The sequence below is a fragment of the Serinus canaria genome, chromosome 2 (assembly GCF_022539315.1).
Source record: "Serinus canaria isolate serCan28SL12 chromosome 2, serCan2020, whole genome shotgun sequence".
NCBI classification, from domain to species: Eukaryota; Metazoa; Chordata; class Aves; order Passeriformes; family Fringillidae; genus Serinus; species Serinus canaria.
In genome coordinates, this window is record NC_066315.1 from 24740458 (window position 1) to 24763439 (window position 22982).

General features: G+C 37.9%; 1 protein-coding gene across 3 annotated transcripts in view; it reads left to right on the top strand.

The window, feature by feature from the left end:
• The window catches only part of PPP1R9A (protein phosphatase 1 regulatory subunit 9A), a 131497-nt gene that overhangs the window by 65416 nt on the left and 43099 nt on the right, over positions 1-22982 (top strand). For all 3 annotated transcript variants that reach the window (XR_007776756.1, XM_050970493.1, XM_050970494.1), the window contains exons 3-6: positions 1853-1985; positions 2477-2597; positions 7611-7715; positions 21579-21714. Coding sequence is in view for 2 of the 3 variants with exons in the window: in XM_050970493.1 (XP_050826450.1) it covers positions 1853-1985; positions 2477-2597; positions 7611-7715; positions 21579-21714 (495 nt within the window). In the remaining variant the exon portion in view is untranslated. The remainder of the gene's footprint in view (positions 1-1852; positions 1986-2476; positions 2598-7610; positions 7716-21578; positions 21715-22982) is intronic.

Below are 22982 nucleotides of genomic sequence, written 5' to 3' on the forward strand. Positions count from 1 at the left end.
GTAATGTTTTAGCTGAGTCTCACTCTATTGATTGATCCTTATTTTGGTTGATTTTGGCATGAATGGGTTTGATCATGGAACCCTTAGTGGTTAAAAACTGCTGCTTTTCACACCAAGTCACAGAGAAGGAAGCTGCCAGGGAAGTTGTAGCACTTTTTCATTGCTGTTGAGTGGACTCTTCCCACTGGTTTTTTCTATTCTTTAGTCAGGCTAGAAATGATGGCATTGAATTGCATTATTTGTTTCTCAATCTGTGTCTTTTCTCCAATCTTACAGATACTAAAGCAGCATAAAATGTTCAGCAGCCCTGGACAGCATTATGTGTCTTATTCTACTTATGCTTTGCATGTATTTATGAAGGATTTCTAGGGGCATCATTTAGTTAAAGCAGCCTTGTTCTTGCATCATAACTACTAAAAATCCATGTGAGATAGGTTTGTGAGTTCTTGTAAAACATTTATCATCTCAGTCTTCTTGGAAGAGAAAATTAAGTGTTTCACATTGATGTGAAATACCCACATGAATGGGTATTAAAATTTCCATTGAGTCACTGCTGTCTTTTCTGTTTCAACCACAACTTCATGTAAAACTTAGATGGCTTTGTGGTAGCTATAATAGACTTCCAGTAGTACTTAAAAGTATTTTTGTATTCCAAATGTAATATATTTACAATTCAAAAGAAATGAACAAAAAACCTGTGTACTAACAGGTTTTCAGGCAGGTGAAACCTCAGGTGGCAATGACCCAGCTCCTGTCATTGCACTGGGCAGCCAGCTGGCATGTGTGCTCCATCCAGGGACATTGTGAGAGGGCCTCCAAACAGGGCTGGAAAAGAGCAGGCTTCTGGAGAACTTTGGAATATTTGTGTAGCTATGTAGCAGGGTGCAGTGTAAGAGGACCAGTGATAAAGGAAATGTGGCCACACAATGATGTCTTCTGTAGGCTGTCTGTAAAAGAGGAAGAGAAAATATGGCAAGTTGTTTTCCTTTATTTGAAGTGATGAATATGATATATCCATGGGACTGAAGCTTAGTAAAATTATTGCCACTAGTAATACAAATTCTTTCCTTACTGCCAAGTGCAGACAGTTTAATGAATTAGGCTGGCAAACTCTGATCTCTAAAATATGAAAATATGCTTTTCCTGACTAATGTTTCTGAAGGTCTGAATAATCTCTGGTTGAAGGCCAGAGATTGATGTTGAAAGTATGATAGTAAAGTAGCATAAATAATATAATCAGGTTAATGCAGTCACTGTTAAATTAGCGCTTTAGAGATGAAGTAAACCTGTAAACCTGGTTAGCCTAAAAAATACAAATGGCTGTGTATATTGCTGTTTTAGAAATGTTTATACATAATATGGAACATAATCTCCATGATACTCATATGTGATGTAAATGTAGATTAGTAATCTTCAGGTCAAACTTTGTTTGGATGAATGTGAACTGGAACTTCATAAGGCCTAAAGACTAATACAGAAACACTATACAGATTATAATTTCAATGTATTTGACTCTGTTAATGTTTATTAATAGTGCAATTTTAATGAGTTAAATTAATTATTCTAATTATTTATATGCATAGCCCAACACAGACATTAAGGATCACCTTCTGAATTTATAATCAAAAGCAATAGAAACTTACATTCAGTTGACTTTTGCAACTGTACTTGTGCTTCCTTGAATAAAAAAGCACAAATTAAAAAACCTGAAGTTTGAATGAGCAGGAGAAATTTGTCTTTTAAAAGCCTTTCAAACTTTGTAATATCACAAGACAAAAGTAGTAGCTAATTTAATAATTTGGACATCTTTTTTGGAATGGGTAGCTGAATAATTGCTGATCTATTTCCACAGGTTTTCAATACATACTCTAATGAAGACTATGATAGGAGAAATGATGAAGTTGACCCAGTGGCTGCATCAGCTGAATATGAACTTGAGAAGCGTGTGGAAAAGTTGGAGCTCTTCCCAGTCGAACTAGAAAAAGGTATCATGTCTGTCTGTCAATTCCACTTCCTGTGACACTGACCTACAAGTTTTAGGAACTGTGCACATGCCTGCAGAGCCTATCTTGAATTTCCATGAATTGGATGTAGTCACTGTGGCTTTTTGGATTTCAGGAGTTGTTCAGTGAGGAATTAAAGAAGCAGCTCAGAGACAGGCAGTTTTTGTCTTCTTAAGAGAATTGTTTGGTGACACTCCATCAACATGATTTTACACAGTGTTTGATGTGTGATGTTAATTCTTCACTGGAGGAGTAAAAATCTTGTCTGTTGTTCTTAGCTCCTCAAAAGGCTGCAGAGGATTCTTTTTGTGTGTAATTAAAATGGTAGTCAAATAGATTTTTAAAAGGCAGCAAAATAATATTAGTGTTATTGATACAGAAAGCCAAGAGGAACCAAAGCATGAATGTTTATCTACCAAATAACTGTACAGATAAATGTAAGAATTTTCTGCTTTCTCTTGCCTCTTTCACAGATGAAGATGGACTTGGCATAAGCATTATTGGAATGGGAGTTGGAGCTGATGCGGGCCTTGAAAAACTGGGAATATTTGTCAAAACAGTAACAGAGGGTGGGACAGCAGAAAGAGATGGCAGGTAAACTAGACTTTGTATTTGGAAATTTTATCAGCAATAGTTACTATAAATTATGACTTTCATAGGGAATAGTTGCTTTCTTAACGTATGTCATGGTAATACAAGCTGTAAAGTTCGTCACCTTCATTGGTAAGGTCCAAATACCTGATGTGGTTATGAGAAGACACTGAATTGGTACCATGAGTTTCAACTTTTAAAGAAGAACAAATTTGCCAAAGATATGTGTTAGTGACTGCTGAGAACCAAGATGCTTTAGCATGAGTAAGGCTGCTGATTCCAAACTCTGTGACACTTTTGAAGGTAGTTTTGGTTTTAAAAGTGTTGAGCTCCCACCTGTTCTATTGGCTTCAAGCCAGCTTTAGATAGGCAATGCTTAAAAAACCAATTCAGTTCAACATTGGATTATTTGGTCTCTCTCTGCATACAATGTCCTTACAAAGACACCTTGACAGGCTGGATCTATGGGCTGAGGACAGCTGCATGAGGTTCACTAAGGCAAAGGGCCAGGTCCTGCACTGGGGTCACAGCAGCCCCAGTCAGGACTGCAGGCTGGGGAAGGAGCAGCTTGAGAGCTGCTCAGCAGAAAAGGACTTGGGGTGCTGGTTGACAGGCAACTGGATATCAGCCAGTATGTGCCCAGGAAAGCCAAAGGCATCCTGGCCTGGACCAGCACCAGTGCATCCAGCAGCACCCAGGCAGTGACTGTGCCCCTGTACTTGGCACTGGTGAGGCCACCTTGCGTGCTGTGTCCAGCTCTGGGCCTTTCACTGCAAGAAGAACACTGAGGTGCTGGAGTGTGACCAGAGAAGGGGAGCAAAGCTGGTGAAGGGTCGGGAGCACAGGTCTTACAAGGGCTGGGGGTGTTTAACCTGGAGAAAAGGAGGCTTGGGGGTGACCTTATCACTCTCCACGACCACCAGAAAGGAGGTTGTAACCGGGTGGGGGTTGGTCTCCTCTGACATGTCTCAAGTGAAAGGGTGAGAGGAAATGGCCTTAGGTTGTGTCAGGTGAGGTTCAGATAATATTAGAGCTTTTTTTCACTGAAAAAGGCATTGGAATAAGTTGCCCAGAAAGGTGATGGAGTCACTGTCTCTAGAAGTGCTGAAGAGGCATCTGGATGTGGCACTTGGTTTGTGGTTTAGGAGTGATTGAGCTGCTTAGTTGACGGCTAAACTGGATGGTCTTGAAAGGTCTTTTCCAACCTTGATTATTCTGTGATTAAGGAAATAATTAGTGTATCTGAATATTTAGACTTTTACTAAATACACTCCTTTCAACTTTACTAACACAAACTGTCACTTTATATTTCTTATTTTGAATAGTCTTCTATTCTGGGGTTCAGTTTTCACACCTACAGCACTGAAAGTACAATAATTAATTGGAATAGGAAGCTGTACCATAAACCTTGCCCACTAAAGAGGTGAATTGGTGTGTGTAGTCCTAGTGCTTGTATGAAACCTGCTTGCTTATTTGGTATGTGCAAGCTAAAGAATTCCTTTTCAACATAAAATATTTCATATCATATGGGGCACAGTTATCTGTGTATTCTACAACACCTGCCAATCTGTGTATTATACAATAACTGCCAAAACCCAGTCAGCTTCTTCTCATTAGATAGGAAAAAACTTTACTATGTAATCATGTAATAATGAAGAGGATTCTTAAAAATCTTCCAACCTGTACAATTTCTCATTTTGTCCCAGTGCTTAACTTTGTAAATTTTCATGCCAGTAAAATATTACTTCTCTGATATGTAAGCAATTAAATCAACTTACCTGCATTCTCCTTTTCTGATTTTAACCATTAATGTGTTGTTATATTACTCATACACAATATGAAAATATTGTTTATAAATAAGAGTAGGAATAAACTCTTAAGATGTTGATAATGTCTTCTAAAAATACATTGCAGTAACATGTTCCTTGTTGAACACCTCTAACTTTTCAGCCAGGCAAAAAATTGTTCTCCTGTTGAAACCTCACAAAAATTTAGGCACAAGACTTTAGAAGGCAGGGGATTGCAAAGTTTAGTAATACTGCTTTCAGAAACTACTGAACTATGTTGTCTTCTAGACTGGGCTTGGAGGTGTCTTTACAGATCTTGGCAATAAGATATTAAGTTGAAGGCCAAATACTGATTTATCATAGGCTTAAAAATTATGGAGGTAAATGAAGCTGACAACTCAAGATGTCATGACTTTATCCATTACTTTAAATTTAAGTGAATGTTTTTCTGAAGGGTGTGCTTGACCTCAGCTAGAAGGCATTAAGCTCACGACTGGTATTCTTTGTAAAATTCTCTGGTTGAAAATCAGTCACTCACTGCTGCTCTGTCATGATCTGTAATTTCTTTTCATCTCATTATTCACATGTTTGAGTGGGCTACAGAAGTTAATGTTCCATCACAAGTCTCTTCTTTCATTTCCCTAGATGGCATCTGAAAGGAACTTGTCAGCTGAGAAAAAAATAATACCGTTCTTTGACCATTCTAATATTTGTGTTGGTTTTCAACTGGCAGAATGTTCAGTCAGCTGAGAAATAGGACTCTGATTTTCTCTTTGAGAGCCTGACTGATCATTCACTTGGGAAAGGGATATATAATCCTCTCAGTCAGGACCAGACCGTTCTGCATAATAAAGTGCATCAACTGTAAAGGGTCCTGTTAGCTTCATCTTTATGAAAAGCCTACTTAATCATTAACACTGATAGCAAAACAAAGTCTCCAAGCAGAAAATAAAACTACTTCAGTAGTTGCATCAGATATTCTGAATAGTCATATAGCAATCTTCAACCAGGTTCTTGTGAAGCTACAGTTTCAAATGTTACAGTATCTGTAGGATAGTTGTTCTGTTTTTTATTAAAGACCTTCAAATTATGATATAAACTACTTGTCTGTCATGGAAATACAAAATCTGTGCAAAGGGGTTTCTCAGTGATTTAACACCACTGCCTTGATCCATGCTGCTGTAGACAAACAGGTGGCATTTAGCTGTCATATTTAAAGGTTTTGTGTGCCAGTATTTGCCCTAGGAGTGTGTTTCAAGATGAATCCAAAGGCAAGCATGCTGATAAGTATTAGGAGAAGTTATTAGCAGTGTGAAAGATAGGAAATCAGTCACTAGACTGAATATGAAAAATTAGACTGAATATGAAAAATAAAATCTTTTCCTGGATCAATCAATCAATAGCTGCTTCTTTCAGATTATTGTGGTGATGAGTCATTCACTTTATGAAGTATTTTGCTCACATTAGGAGCACCAGTTTTGAAACATTACATATTTCTTAACTTGAACTGTAGAAGATGTCTCTGCACAAATTAAATTTTTCAGTTCATCATACAGAGCAATTCTGCAAATAATTTTTTCAATTTTAGTTGGTTTGCTTCTATAGTTGCTACTTCATTGTTATCTGCAGACAGAGTTTAAAGTCATGAAAATTAGAAAATAATTGCAAGAAGAATTACCAATGTTATTAATGCTAAAAGCAATACAATTTCTATAATTCAGACTTTGGCAATCTGAGCATTTGTGTCTGAAATTAGATTTGACAGACAGAGGAGGCCTGGAGCTCCTGTTGGAGTGGGCTCTAATGGGAAGTCCACCCTTTGTAAGTTGATATGCATATATGCTCATACATAATAAAATATATGTGTAAAGGAGTTTTGGAGAACAAAAAGTGGCCATAAAAATAAGAGTTGAAAGTTTAAAAGGAAAAAAAGATCAAAATTAGATAAATATTGATGTGAGTGCTGTATTTCTCAAATGTTTCAATGCAAATTGAAATAAAATTCTGAGCTTAAAATGCCAAATATGATTTTCAAAATAGGAGTTTATAGGCTGCGTTTTTCAAGGGAGATCCTGCCTGGAACACAGTGACATTCTGTAGTGTGAGGCTGCCAAAGAATAAATACTGTATTTCTTACTCATCACTGGAATCCAAAGAACAGAAGATGCTGCTTGAACACATGTAGAACTGCAAAGCATTTCCTCAGACTTGACAGAGAAATTAGTGCTCCAAATCCAAATGCTTCAACATTCTGTTGAAGCCTCTGGTTTTTGAAAAGAAATCTTATCACTAATATGTCCTAAGATATTAAATACATTAATATAGGTATTTTCATATAATTTAAACAGGACTTCTTTATTGCTGTTTCTTGTTTGCTTTGTAAACTGTGTTGTTTGGATCAATAGAATCCATGTATGTACTTGAAAATTGCTCCCTTTGACGAGTTCTGGATGTGTTTGTTTGGTTTTTATTTTGAAACTATTAAGAGATTGTGCATTTCTAAAGAACAGTATAGCAGTCATCTTCCAGAGGAGTCCAGTGCCTGCTTTAGGGATTCTGTAGCAGCGCTTGCTTTAGATAAAAGCAACATGGTTTTCATTCTGTCTTAACTTTTTCTGCATTAAAGTGTATCAGCTGTAAATAGGTGCTTGGTTTCAAAAAGAGAGTGCTCATTACAGCAGTCCAAGGTTTTATGATTGTGTGCAGAAAGATCACGCTTACACTGGGAACTCATCTTTTTGGAACAAGTTAGATTAAATATCTTAAGATAGTATGTCACAATTGGATCTGATACTTAAGTTCTTTTCTCCACAGATGAGCAGGTTGTTTTAGTTAAATACTGCATTTTTTTCCATTAGCATGAAATGCCAGAACTATGTCTTATGCTGTTTTTCAAGATTGGCTTAGGAAAGAATGATATAAGAGATGTTCGAGTATCTCATTTAATTTAATTCATATGACAAATTCAAGAGTTTGTGTTGCTGTATTTCTCTACAGGGAAAGAGAGTGGATAATTAATTGATGATATTAACTGTAATGGTAACTTTGAAGCTGGATTTATGAGATGTCTGTGTGCAAGGAATGATGTGTTTTTCATATTTACCTCAATCATTTTATGACTGAGCTTTTGTTTAAGGTCAAACTATAAAGATCTCTCTATGCTAAGTTTTGCTGAAAATTTGCAAGAATTCATACAATTAATGATGCATTTGTGTTTTTTCCCTGAAAGGATCCAAGTGAATGACCAAATTGTGGAAGTTGATGGCATCAGTCTGGTTGGTGTTACACAAAATTTTGCTGCAACTGTTCTTAGAAACACCAAAGAGAAAGTCAGGTGAGTATTTTAGAGGGAAAATAGAAATTTTAATACTTAAAATGACTTGGCTTCCTTCGCAGTTTGCCCTGGTAGAATGAGAGGCTTTTGTCCTCTGTGTCTCCTCTCCTTTGATCCCAAGAGAGGGATTAAATACAGTATTACAGTTTTGTTTTGGCTTAGATTTTTAGAATGTTACCACTAAGACAAGCTGAAATTGCAGACAGATGATGACTGTGCCCTTGATCACTAGTCTGGATGTTCATGGGCTCCAAGCTGTTTGTATTAGTTGGGATGATGATGGTCATGGGTGTTGGTCAGATGGAAACTGCTGCCAGTGATCACTTCCTTGCTCCACCCATGGGGACACTGACCACGTTCACGCTCCAGGGTTGGAGCAGGAGGAGATGAGCACTCCGGTCCCTCAGATGTCACCTCAGCACAGAGGAGAGGAGAGTATTGGATGCAGTAGTGATAACAGCTGGCAAATTGAGGAAAGTAACCAGTGTTAATTAACTGAGCTCCCAGCACCACCTGAGGGTTTCTCTCTGCACCTATACTGTGGTTCATCGAAATATGTCCCTGTAAAAATCCATAAAATAATGAACAGACTAGAAAATGTAACACATACTGCAAGTACACTTCTGAACTTGTGTGAATGTGAGTGCAAAGCTAAAAAATGTCATTAATAAGAACGTTGTTTCCCTAGAATTGAACTGGTTTGCCATTTAAGACCCTGTGTAGTCACATAGTTTTTCAATAGCTTGGTAATTTCAGTAAAGATTCAACTCTACAAAATAAATCCAAAGATATCTTTGGCACATTGTAAAAGCAGCAGCCATTCTGTAGTCACTTTTGGTTCTCTTTCAAAATCTTCTCTAGGGAGTACAACTGAATTCTTTAATTAATTTCAGAGCTGACTTCTTTTGAACCATGACTAAACTATGGGTGGTAATATATGCAGACGCCCTCAGATGGTGGTGCTATATGTTGGCATGCACACTTCCACTAGAATTCCATAGCTGATCCTGCATGACATTGAGGAATAGTGCTGGGATGTGGATTCTGCAAAGAATCTTGGGGGTGGTTGATCAATCTTTTATTTGAGAGAGGTTATTTAGGAAAAAAGAGAATATTTGAAACTGTAGTGTAATTATAGGCGAGTATATTTTTATGTAACATTTACATTTGAAGTTACACCATTACTATTTCTGCAAAGACTCACACATGCTGTGAGTGTTCCTACTGACTAAACTATGAAAATGAGTATATGCTTTATTAGGTTTTCTACAGTTTGGACCTTCAAACATAAAATCCTTATGACAGAGAATAATGTGTTCCTGTGTTTCAATACACAGAGCAAATGTTATGTATATTCTGTGTTTGATGTTCTAGTTCAAAAGGAAAAAGGAAAAAAAGAAAGCTCTCACATAAAACACACCTATTGTAATACATTTAGAATCAGCTTAGCTTGTGTAATTATTGCTGCAGAAGTTATGGAATAGAATACTTGCTTCCATGGGAAAATAATGGTAGAAGGAAAAATCATAAAGTGATTTTCACACAGAGCTCCCACAATCTTCTCTGAGGAAATAAATTACAGTGAGACTGGTTGCAATCTAGACCCTTGCCACAAAATAGGGAGCTGAAAAAAGTATTTCTTCATTGTTGTTGAGCTCACATTGTCAAGTGTACTGTGCACTGGGATCATTGGCTTCTGGCAGGTCTCATTTGTCAAGGAGATACTTGAGTTTCTTCATTTTTCCTTGAGAAGATTAAGATACTGAGTTTTCATGGAAAAAATGACCCAGTATGTTAGTGTCAAAACTAGACCCAAAAAAGGCATGAAATAATATTCATTTAATAATACATTTAAAATACTGTGTGAGTTACAATATAAAATAATACTAAAATATTAATAATGTATACATAAAGAGCATACCATGTGGTTGGCAGTATCTTATTAATGTGTATTTCTAATTATAGGAAAGAAATGGGTAGAATTCGGTGCAACTTCCTCAATTTTTTTTTTTTTTTTCATTTAAACTTCTTGGAAAAAAATGCTCAGAAAGACTTCTTTCTGCTTTATGCAAGCCAGCTGAGAAATGCATGATGTTTTCCCTGGGAGTGAGACTTGACAAGGTTGCCAAGCCTTGTGTGGCACAGCCTCCTGCTTAGCTTCTGGTCCAGTCCTGGACAGTTTTGTTGCCTGATGCTCTACATTGGTTTTAGTTGCACAAAATGGAAAATGGTTCCAGAAAGCAGGTTTTTGGAGACAGATATTTCAGTATGCTTGATGTTTTGGCTTCAGTACAGGTTTGACCATTTGCTTGTAAAGAAAGTAAGAGCTAATATTGGTGAATGTAGATATGAAAGGAAATAAGATATTTTTAACTTCCTGACTGTTCTTTTGACATGTGACAAAAGAGCCCTGCCTGCTGCTTGTTTTGGGGTGAGAAGAATTGGTTTCTGACAGATCCTCTTTCCTGCTGTGTTAGAGCTAGGATGGAGAATCCCTCATCTCCACCTTCTTTGGCAGACAGTGAAAACCTCTGCACTTGAACTGCTCCAGAACATTAGGGACAACATGGGAGGGTCTGCTGGGGCAATATGCCTTACTTGCCCCCAGCTATCAGCTCCTGCCTGCTGGCTTTGCAGGGAGCAGTGCAGGGAGCAGTACTCCTGCCCTTTGAGGGCACCATTCCCATGGCAGCTGCCATTAATGATCCGTGTCACTGCAGGAGGCAGGAGCAGGGGAAAAGGTTGCTGCTCTACAAACCCCTCCTGCCTTTCCTGAGGAGGATGTTCCAGCTGACTGTCAGTGTGTGGGCAGTGTACAAGCACACTTCACCTGATCCAAGGCAAGGCAGCTTCACAAATCCTTCCTTCACAGGAGGAATCACCTTCACACTTACTTGCATATCTACTGTTCAACAGTGTCAGCTTGATGGGGTTTATGGAACTGCTTTAATAGGCATAGTTGTATTTGTGATCATAGCATACAAAATCTGTGCCTTTCTTCTGCCTGGTGTCCTGTACACACAGATTTGTGTGCCTTTCACTGGCATTACTTTACGTTTATATCCAACAGCATTAGGTATCTGAAGTCATTTTGTCCTTAATCTAGTCAAAGTGCATGCTGGTTATAGCAGGGTTTAGTATGTGAGATCAGTTGCAAAGAAAGGACACTCATTAATAGAATGACATTAAAGCCACTTCTTAATTCCTTGCAATAGATGCAGTCAATACCTCTTCAGAGAGCTTGCATAATACCAATACTTGGTGATTTATTTTTCTCCTTTGAGCCTTCTAAACACTTTGAAGGATACTGACAGTGGAAGTCATTGACCTAGAAGAGATTTTTGCAATTTTTCTACCAGAAAAAATGTATCCAGACTGTCTGCAGCTGACATAGTAAAGAATTTGTGAAAATGAAGACATGGCTTTTACCTTTTGAACTGTTCTAGGTGAGGCTGAGAGGAGGTGGTGAAAGAAGAACAAACCTAAGAAGCATCTGTGATTATTTTATCCATTGTTTGCAGTATTGGATTATCCAGCAGAGTCATCATACTGTAATGAAAGATCATTGGCTCAACCAGTTTGACTTCCACAATGATAATAAATTAAATTATTCTTTCTTATAATGTTTTCTAGAAAGATAATCAGTACTCAACAGATGTACTCTGGTAGCCTGTGAGGCAAAGGAAAGAGATGGAATTCTTTCATAATCCCAGCTGGCAAATCAGCTTCTGCTTTTCAGGATGAGAATTAGTGTCCTCGTGACTCTAATCAGGCAAATACAACTATGAATGCTATTTCAATTGATGTAAATATCAAATCTTCTTTATAATTTTACATGACTGTTTAGCTTACTAATATCTCATATTAGTGGATTTCAGAATTTGATTATATCCAGGAGGGATTTGAAATGTGTTGTTTTAAATATTGTTGACTGTTGCCCCTGCTCTGAGATTAATGGTTCAGAGGGCAGTGCCACACTAATACCACTAATTGTTCTGTGCTTCTTTTGACCCCATTTAGGATGTAATCCATCAGCTTGAAGTTTGCAAGTGGTGCCTGCAGTCATAAAAGATAGGATAAGGAGACAGCTTGACAGTGGGAATCCCATCCTGTCATGGAATTTCTCCTGTGTAGTTTTACTTGCAGTGTCCCCATGGACTGTGATGTTGAGTATCAGACCTGTTCTTTGAAGCTGCTTGGGTGATGTTAAGCCTTTGTGACCACACTTTCTTCCCCTGTTCATCATAATGAAAGGGTTCTGGGAGACCCTATGGCCTCTGCCTGAGAAAGCTCACTCAAAGAGCTGTATGCCTCCAGGGAATTTTATTTCTTTTTTCTTGAACATACTCACAAGAGAAAAAATCTAGTTCTTTCATAGAGAAAACTTTATCCTATTATTATACTTACTGAACACAAAGATTTGTGCTCACACAGCTCTGGGAAAGCCGGGGTCCCAGGAAAGGAGGACATGGTTCTTGGAAGATTTAATGGATTGATAAGGAGAAAAGGTCTTGCGGGAAAGAATCATCAAAACCCCCAGTCCTTCATATGCTGCTTGTATGCTTTTAGCATTTTTACTTTCCTCTGAAAGGTTTCTTTTGAGGAAGTTAACCAAATTCAGTGTTTTACTGGAGAGAGAGATTTTAAATTCTGTGTCCTCCTTCTGTATCCTGTTGTATGAATGTGACTAAACATTTTCTTGGCTTTCCACACTGTTGCTAGGCACTGAGCGGATGCTCTCATGGTGCTTTCTGAGTCAGTTCTTGATTTTTTTAGGGAACCATACAGAACCTGTGCAAACCTGTTCGGTTTATAATGACTTGTACCACCCTGAAAGTTATTAATTGTTTTAATTCTAACCTGCCAAAGAGTTTGCCTGCTTTTGTTTATTTAAATCCTGATGAAATTCATCAAAGTCTTTCCATCTTAAATAATTGGTTAGCCAATTTTGCCATGTCTGATTAATCTTCTAGATCATTAAAGAGTATGTTCTAACAACAGCAGTGCAAATATCCAGCCCTCTGGCTTTTCACTATTAATTATTCTCTGTTCTAATAAAGAATAATTTATTGCCATTTTTTGTTTTTTCTTATTTGGAAAGTTTTAATTCAAAGCAGTGTTCTGTCTAAACTCCCAATTAGTTCATAGCCCAAATTTTATCTTGTACTAGATTGAAAGTGGAATCTTTCATACAGATTTTTACATTTATATAGCTCTTATGCAAAGAGCAATTAAAGGGTAAAAAGTAAAAATAATTGGTTGTGCATTAACATCAACTTGAAATGTCATTTATTCCTTCCTCAGCTAATTCCTCACCCCATCTTGAGATGAATTTTTTCTGCAAAATACACCATTTCCTAAAATAGTATTTGCAAGCCTGCTGTTAGTTTTGTTTGCCACCCCAGCATCTGGAAAGGCAGTTTATGCAGTCTGGTCTTTGCAAGAGCTGAGGCAGTGCAGGGGACAGATGCAGTGTGTCCCAGAGGTGAGCCAGCAGCAGTGTGCCCCGATGGGAATGCCGGTGTTAACAGTAACACTGAGCAGCGTGCCTTTGTTGTGACTCCCTTGTCTCGGTAATAATTCTCCTCTCCCAGTGTGCATGCCTGTGCAGATTTTCTTTTGCTCCTTCTGACTTTGCCTGCATGTGCTCTTACCCTGTGAAACAGTTAGGTCCTTTAAAATATTCTCCAGGCATTCTCCATAGTTCAGATCTACATTGTGGCAGAGGCAGGACTGCTAATTACTGGGTAATGAGACAGGACCCAAAGCAAAACATACTGCACTCCGTGTCTGCTTCAGAGAGCTGGGTTATGTTATCTGCTTTCTGGGGCTTGTGGTTTTGTTCTTCCTTTTCTTGTCTGTTTCTTTTTCCTAGAATCCAAGTGCAGAGCTGAGGAGATTAAAAGAGAAGGAAAGAAAAGCCCTTTGCTCTGCAGTGCTGATTGCTGAGCTGGGACTTCATGCTGGGCTGCTTCAGAAGCCATGTGTGCTTGGTGCACTTTCTGCTTCTTTGATAAACCTGATTTATGGATCCTGCAGAAACTAAATGTGTGGTGCTGTGTGCCAAAGTAGTGTAAATTTCTCCTGTTTAATCCACTGTGGTTGCACTAAAGATTCCATAATCCGTTTTCTTTATGGTTTCTGCAAATTACTCCTACCAGCACCGGTAAATGTCCTGTAAGACTACCAGGAGTAGTGTGCTGAACATGAGAAATTACTCAAGAGTCCTCTGACCCCTTAGCATGGGTGAGATAAGACTGCATTCATCACTGCTTAGCTGGTTTGTATTCCTTGGCTGTGCCTGTGTAGTAGACAAGCTGTGCCTTGGACTGTTCTTTGTGCTGAGGCCAGCTGGCACCAGCGTGGTTGGTGCTCCTACCCTTAAAGAGTTGTACCTTTCTGAGCAGGGTGGCCATGTCCAGATTGTCCATTGGAAACATCCAAGCTCACTCCTAGCTTTTGCTAACTCCTGGACTGTGTCTGAGTATTCCTTAGCAGAATTTTAGTTAACTTGGGTCAAACTGTTTCCAAGACTGCTTTAGTGATGTAAAATACAATTTTAATATGATGACCAGTTACTAGTACTTGGAAGCATTCCCTGGCACTGTGTGATTTACTGGCATAGACATAGCCCCTGTGTCTTTAGTTCTTGCTAATTTGAATTTTATAGCAATTAAAAAAATATTTGGGCATTTGGACAGGAAATTATATGTTTGAGTGTGAAATATATAAAGAAGTATTCATTTAAATATTTTGTCTGAATTATAAACTATTTTGCTAGGTATTGGAGCATGGCTGTTAAAATTCAATATAACATGAATGAGTAAGGTTTAGTGGGACTAAATTTCATTAGGAGCAGCTTTTCTTTTCTTTTCCTGGAAAAAGGAACAACTTGACAGGTTTTGAATTAGTTCATCCTCAACTTGGTTGGATCTAAACATAACTACTAACGCTGCCACTGAAATATCATCATATATGTTTATTTAGCTAATTTTTTTACTCTTTCATCCAAGATGCTATTTTGTGGAAGCTCCCACACAGTTTTGGTGCACCTTGATTAATGGGATACAACATTGTGACAACTGGGCATGTACCTGCTGCTCATCCTAGCAAGATAACTCACCAAACTGTATGGATGGTGCTGTAGGAGCATTTAGCTGGACTGTGCTGTGAGGATGGTCTGTCTTGCCTAGAATCTGGATCATGTAATCATCCAGAATAAGGACATGGTCTGAACTCAGAAGCTTACTGGTGACCTACCTGTATTTTCTTCCTGGATGTCTTCCCTGTGGATGCCAGCAAGGAGGAGAGTGAGGGAAGACAGATCTCACTTCAAAAAGCAATATCTGGTTTTTTTTTAGAAACATGGCCTGCTAGCATTTGTACCTTCTGAACAGAGGTGTCTGCATTCAGCTATGTTAAAGCACAGTTACAAATGTGTTTCTTTGAAGTGGTCATTCCCATAAGAATCATGTGGTGCTATAGCAAATGCTGATTAAATTATCACCTTGTTTTCAAGGAAACCTTTTAAGCAAGGATTGTGTTGGAATACTGTCAGGCTGTCTGGAAAGAGATGGAATTGATTCTTAACGTGCACTCTCAGAAGAACAGAGCAATGTAAGGACCAGAATCTGGAGAAGTGCCAAAACATTGAATCCCTTGGCTAATTTTGAAGTACTCTTGAGTAAAGCTAATGTGTCAGTGAGGCCCTAGACTAGAATTGATTTCTGGAGGAATAATTAATCTAAGTGCACTGATATTATTGTGTGGGTTTTTTACATGACTGCCTAATTGTCTGACTCAATATCCATTTAGTGTTGATAGTAGCATAGTTTATCAGGGGCTTCTATCCAAGATGCTCTGGAGAGTCTGCTGAGGCTTTTCTGATGCTTAATCTGTGATTTTGCTGCTCATCCACCAGTACCACTGATACCACTGTTTGCCCAGAAGGCAAACCACATCCTGGGTCAGCACCAAAAGAGGAATGTCCATCAGGGTGAGGAAGGTGATTCTGCCTCTCTTCTCTGCCTTGTGAGACCCCACCTGTAGTGCTGCATCCAGCTCTGGAGTCCCCAGCACAAGAAAGATGTGGACCTGTTGCTGTGGGTCCAGAGAAAACCACAGAGTTGGTCAGAGGGCTGGAGCACCTCTCCTGGAGACAGTTTGGGAGTGCTGGAATTGTTCAGCTTGGAGAAGCAAAGACTCTGAGGAGACTTTATAGTACCTTCCAGTAATGAAAGGGGGCTTGTATAAAAGAGGTAGAGTGACTTTTTACACAGGTAGTGATAGGACAAGGGGGAATGGTTTTAGACTAAAAGAGGAGAGGTTTGTGTTAGAGATTAGGAAGTCCTTTACTCATGGGGTAGTGAGGCACTGGCACAGATTTCTCAGAAACTTTGTGGATGCCTCATTCCTAGAACTTTTCAAGGCCAGACTGAATGGGCCCTGAGCAATCTGATTTAGTGGAAGGTGTCTCTGCTCATAGCATGGTCCCTTCCAACCAAAAATGGTAAGTTGAGGTCCTTCTGTCTGTTTTTAAATTGAGGGTACTTTACTTCATCCTGGGTCTGGGGACAAGGGTAGAGGCTGCAGAACTTCTGCACAACAGTTCATCTTACTGGCAACTCAATCTCCAAGGTCCTTGGAGGCTCTTCCCAAAGTCTGCTTATCTGTACTGGCTTCATATAGCCAGCATCCTGCACTAGATACTTCACTGATTGCCCTCCTAGATGTTTCTCACGTGACCTTGAAAACCTGCAGTCATTGCCACTTTCATTCACTGATGGTCATCACTTCATTATGTTACTCAGAGTGCTGATCTCCAGGCAGAGTTCTTCACTTGTTTGGATTGGAGTTTTGAATCACTCACCAGTTATCTTCTGGCAAACCTTTTATATTTCCCTCTACCAGTCCTTGATTCCAGCATAGTAGCTTTAAAGATTGCTGTGCACATGCCTGTCTCTGATGCAGGGGTGGGCTGGGTGGATGTACTGACCTATGTGAGGTAGATAGGGTAACAAAGGGCTGCCATCACAGGATCTTCAACAGCCTGCAGGAATGGGCTGACAGAAACCTTATGAGGCAAGGGCTGATGAGAGTCTGGCATCTAGAGCAGCATCCCTTGCAACACTCTGAGCTAGAGAGCAGATGTGCAGGCTGCATCGTGGGAAGAGGTGGAAAGAACATCTTCAGTAGAAAGGAAAGAATGGAATGTCAGGCATGATATTATTACTATTGCTGTCTCAGCTGCCTTCCACGAGGCAGAAAGGATAAGTCCAGTCTCTTCGTACTCTCAGTACAAAGGGACAAAATGACAGGCAATGCAGAGAAATTGCAGCAAGAGTAATTCTGATCAAGGCATGACAAAATTGGCCTTCTTTTCAAGTCAGGGCCTAAAGTTGGACTGGTTTCCTTCCAACTGAAATTATTCAGAGTGTTTATGAGTTTCACATAATTTCATATCAAGAGGTGTAAATGACACCCAAAGGTTGTGAATTCCTTATGTGTAGTCAGTGACTTCTGCATTTGAGAGTGCTGTTTGGGAGAGGCTGATCTTGTTCATTGTAACCACACAAATTCCAGCTTGTGCTGCTGTGACTAAATAAAACTGCTTTCTTAACAGGGTTCACGCCCCTTTTAGCACTTTGGATTAATTATGTGGCTGTTAACCTAATGGAAGCCGCCAGAGTAGGTAATTGAAGACATCTTGAAATAAATGAGATAAATGGTAGCTGAAGCAGCTTCAGACTTTAAAGCTCAGAGGAAAACCATTTCAAAAAATCATAGAATGGTTTGAGTTAGAAGGAACCCTAAAGTTCATTTAGTTCCAACCCCTCTGCTTTTGTCAGGGACACCTTCCATTAGAGTAGGTTACTTAAAGCCTCATCCACACTGGCCTTGAAGAGTTCCAGGGATGAGGCATCTGACTGTAAAACTCCCTGAATGAATTTCACTGCACATTTTTTACATTTGTACATTTACTGTACCAAACTGTATTTTAGGAAAGGTTAGGAGAGAAGATTTTGAATACTGTTACAGCAAACCCCCCATTCTTTCTTAGAATGTGTTTGCTGTATTCTTGATTTTTGTTAGATTTAAGGAAACCATGCTAATGTATTTTTAACTGAGCACATAATTCCTGAAGTAGTTTCAGGAGAAATCATTAACTCATTTCACTAAAGGTGTGTGCTGCAGAACTTCAGATTCACATCACAGATTTGGTGCCTTTGCTTCTTTTTTTTTTTTTTTTAGTACCAGTTATTTTCAAAGTGGAAATATTTTTAAGTTAATTTTTATAATAATGTTTCTAGTTTCCATGGTTGATAAAAAATCAATAAGTTATTTCAAGAAGCACAGATCTGCAGATTCTCTTTTAATAAAAGCTGGACATATGCAGAAGGCTATATATCAGGTATGCTGTAAAATATTTAAATCATGGATTGCAGGAGATGTAGGAGTTGCTTCCAATTTCAGTGGAATGCTTTTCTTAACCACCACGACTGCAATTAATTTTCAGTTTCTCAAGACACATAATTCTTTTAGATACTCTAAAATCCATTATAGAGTCAAATATTAATTATATTTCTAGCTCCATCCCTCTTCATTTTAACCACAACCACAAAGAATATTTCATGGCTGGTAATTCAGCTTAATTGCATGTAACTCTTGAGTATCAAGGGCAGTTCATGCTCTGCCTCTCTCCTTCTCCTTCCTTCCTTTTTGCAGACTTCAGAAAAAATCAGTAATAACCTAAAATTTAGTACAGTGATGGCTGCATCATAGATTTGCTGGGGTTTATTTTACATTTGCTGGCTTTAATAATCTAGGGGGATATTATTGTGATGTGTATTAAAGACTGTAAAAGGCTCATTTGTCTCATATCTAAAACCATGACCAGCTTCTCAAATATATTATTGCTGACAGAATGTATGGTTCTTTCTTACAGTACTTCTAGCCCTTGAGACTAACTAATAAAGTCTAAAATGCATGTGATTGATTTTCTTGAGCCAAAATGATTTGGCTCAAGAAATATATAATTATCTACTTTGTTGAAGTGTGTGTACTGTGGTTCAGTGATGGATTTTTTGGTCAGTGAGTCACAGCCTAATGTCTCTTTCTCATTTTTAAACACTTCACATTATATTTCTTGTATTTAAAGCTATTCTGGGAATAAATTTCTAATTAAGGCTTAGAGTTTTAATAACTGCCCCTGCTTTATGGTTTTCTAAGTTATTTTTATTCAGCTCTCTCTTTAAAATGTAATATTATAATGTATGGTTTATCTCAATTGCCAGTTAAGTATAATTATATGCATGGTATTCTTAAGATTATGGAATGAAAAATGACAAAAAGTTTGGTTTCATTTGTAAAAGCTGTAATTGCTGGGAACATGGTATTCCATTTTACAAATTTACACTTCTTTGTCTAGAACTGGTATCAATTGTAGCTTGAATGCTTCTAAAAACTTTTTTTCAGACATTTTGGATATGCCTCACTCTAAAGCAATACATTTTAATAAGATAGAATATTACTAGTATATTTCTGTTTTGGAAAACATTTGCTTTAAACAATGTCATTGCTTGGAGACATTTTTTCATATGTCATTGAATAGCTTTAGGTATCACGGAGTAACTTCATTTTTAAATGTGATTCAAACCATGAAAATCACATCACTGTGAAGTGTGTCTTTGGCATGTGAAAAATATTTCAATTACTAAGGCTTCATATTTTTACATCCTACCTAATTTTTTTGTCTGTATGAAAATATTACTGCATTACAGTCTAATGTGTCAAAAAACATTTCTAAATTATCAGGATTTATCAGACTTTGGATGCATTATATGTTGTCTATTCTAAGTTTTCAGTGTAAAAGGTGATTGCATGAAGTATTTTGAGTCTTGTATTTTCCAAGGAAGGTGAATTACCAGGCAGAGGGCCAGAGGGAATCCAATATTTGCATCACTTTTTGTGGTTTCATAACTTTACACATTGAGGATCTCCCTCACATGTTTACGAATGTGGTGCTCTCTGTACTATGTGTAAGTAATATACTTAGGCATAATTTTGCTAAAAATGGTTTTTTTTAATAGAATTTTTTTTCCATATTCAATTTTATTTTGTTTTTACATTAGAGGAGACAAACAAATAGCAGATATGGGTTCAATCCTTTTTTTACTTCCTTTAGTAATTTCAAAAGTTCATTATTGCTCCCAGTTGAGTCTGAAAATATGACTGCTTTAGTCTTTGTAATACTTGGCTCTAAAATTAAAATTTAGAGGAAACAGGATCTGTGTGTGAGTCAGTATGCAGAACAGATGAAGTGTAGGGGCCATGAAGGAACATTCTTTTTCTTTCAGCCCAAGGTCTTTATCATTACTGAGAACTAATATTGTATTTTATAATAGTGGGGTATGATTGCCAGACTGATCTGTTTTGATCAGGATTAAAATGCTGATGTTATTGCCTTGATTCTCTTCTAGTTTCTGCTGTATTTGCTGTTGATGTTTTAAACTAAGACACTTTCTTGCAAATTATTTTCAGAGCACCTTGTGCCGTTATTTCAAATGTAGTTACTCATTTTCACCTTTTTTATCCTTTTTGAAGTAATTAGTAGCTTGGATATTCTGATGATGTTGAAATAATCTCCAAATAGCAGTCCTTTCTGTAGTGCCTGGCTTCATAGAATCTGAAAAATTATGTCATAGGAAATGGACTCAGGGTCACCCACTGTTGGGAAGTTGGCTTACACATGGATGACAAATCCCAAGGGATTTTGACAGTGATAGGCAGTGAAAATGAAAAGAGTTTTCATACATTTCTGCCCTCATTCAAATAATAAATTAAATTCATTATTTGATTCAAATGTTGTGGGAACAAATAATTTACTATATCCAGTATCTCAGTGTCACCATATTGTGCTTTTCAGCTCTACATAATACTTTCATCTGTAATTACCTAATTATCTTTTTAGCCTTCTGAGAAAATAATTCCTCGGCTTGACGTCTTTAAATTGTGCTTTTGTTCAATAATTCACAGTGTGCTGGTACTGTGTAATGGGTGCTTATGATTAGTTCTGGAGATAGCAATATATCTAAATATGGTTATGCTACTGTGCTGGAAAAAAAAAAAGGGGGTTACAATCCCAACCAGTTCTGAGTTCTAGTTGCTGAAAGCAAGACTGAGAAGCATTATTGTAAGTCTCAACCAAGAAAGAGGCACTTCCCTTGTGATTCGTTAAGCCAAGGAAGTGTGCACCCAGTGTTCAGCAGTAGCTAACAGTGGAGAAAACGTTCCTTAGCAACAGAAGTTCATGAAATAAAAGACAGATTTAAATGCAGCTTCAAATTAAGGAAATAGTGTCTGTCAGATTTTAAAATGTGGAAATAGATTCTGTTTTCTAAACCGGAGGAAGACAAATTTAAAAGCTCAGAAATGGAAGAGAACTTCTAAGTCAGAGTGGGGAGGAGTTACTCTGATGCATGTTCCTTTCACTATAAGCTGCCATAAGTGTGCCTGTGCTCTTACTGTGCCCCCATAAGAGCCTGGTCTTCAGTAGCCCTCTGGAAAATACGTGGCTCTGAAGGGAATGGAAGTGGTTATACTTAACTGAAACTTGGAGTGGTGGCTTGTCATGGTCCCTTCTATTTTGCCCCTCCTGTCATGTGACCAGACCTGTCATGGTCTGATCACTCCTGCTCCTGCACACAGTGCCCTTGTGACAAATCTCATCCACAGAACACATTTGAAACAATCAAAACTATGCATCTTTGCAGAAAAAGGCTACCCTCTATATTAGAAATGGCTAAAACCCTGGAACTTCAATAAACAGTAGGAGTAATATTTTTTCACTGTTGTTTTGTGTAGGTTTGTAATTGGACGAGAAAAACCGGGACAAGTGAGTGAGGTTGCACAGCTGATTAGCCAAACCCTCGAGCAAGAACGCCGCCAGAGAGAGCTGCTGGAGCAGCATTATGCACAGTATGATGCAGATGATGATGAGGTAACAGACTGTCCAGTCTTTCACTGTTTGGTATTTTTTCATGTCCTGTTTTCTATTCCTAATTTCTTCTTTTTACTTACCAATCAGAGGTCAACTTTTGTACTTTTCCATTACCTTTGCTGATGATTTTTACAGATTTTGATGATGAATCTTAATTTAAAACCAAATTTATAGAAAAACTTTTCATCATGGATTTAAAGTATTTGTTTTGTTCCAGAAGAGAAAATATCAAGTTGGTTGATGCTTCTGTAAGCATTCCTCCTCCTTGAAAGCCTTTCTGAAATAAGGGAGTAAAGCTTGTTTGGTTGTGCACTGAAACATTAAAGTTTTGTGAAAACATTCAAGTTTTATGAAACCTGGTAAAAGTTGCCCTCTAACTTTTGGGGGGGGGGGTTGAAGAAGTTGGGTTTTTTTCCTAAAAGAATTTATATTCTTCTTAAGTCAGAATGTTTTCTGAAATTCTAGGTAAGACCCCTCCTTCCACACACTGTGAACAGATATTCCTCAGGGTAGAGAATTAGCCTACCTTGTCTGAAGTGTCTATTCATGCTCACAATTAGTGCCAATAAAAAGGTTTCAAAAGTAACAACACTGTGCAGTAAAATTTCCATAATTTCTTTCCATTCTCATAAAATTTCTAGTATGCCTAAATACCAATATACTTGGAAAGATTACTTTGAAAGCTTTTTCAGAGACTACTGCTGTCTGTGTTGCTCCCTAAGTAAGCTGCTGGGTTTTGTAACAAACTGCTTCCATATAGCTCAATCATACTGTCATCATTTCACATCGTCTTGAGTAATATTATTTGAAATGCTAGACTGCATGTATTAGTGTGTTTTCATGCTGGGCTAGGTGGTTTTTGGGTTTTTTTTGTGTAAGGGAACAGTAGTTAAGGGGAGATAAAGAATTCATGATATGCATTTAATTCAGGTTAGTTTTTGTTTTAGAAAACAAAATACTCTTGACATAAAATCAGGATATACTCAGATTTTGAAACATGCTGTTAAAATAGCAATATGTCAGAACAATCAGAAGTGTCCCAACAGACTAAGTAAAAATGCTGTCTACCCCCAATAAGGCTTTCACTTACTGTAATTTCCACTGATATTAAGAATAAAAAGATTTCAATATATCTTAGAATTATTCCTGTCACAGGGACATCTGTAACTCATATAAATTAGAGCTGTACATACACGGATATGTATGTGTGACTGTGGGAGATCATGAAGTATAGAAAAATCCATATCCTCTCTGTCCCCTCCTCAAAC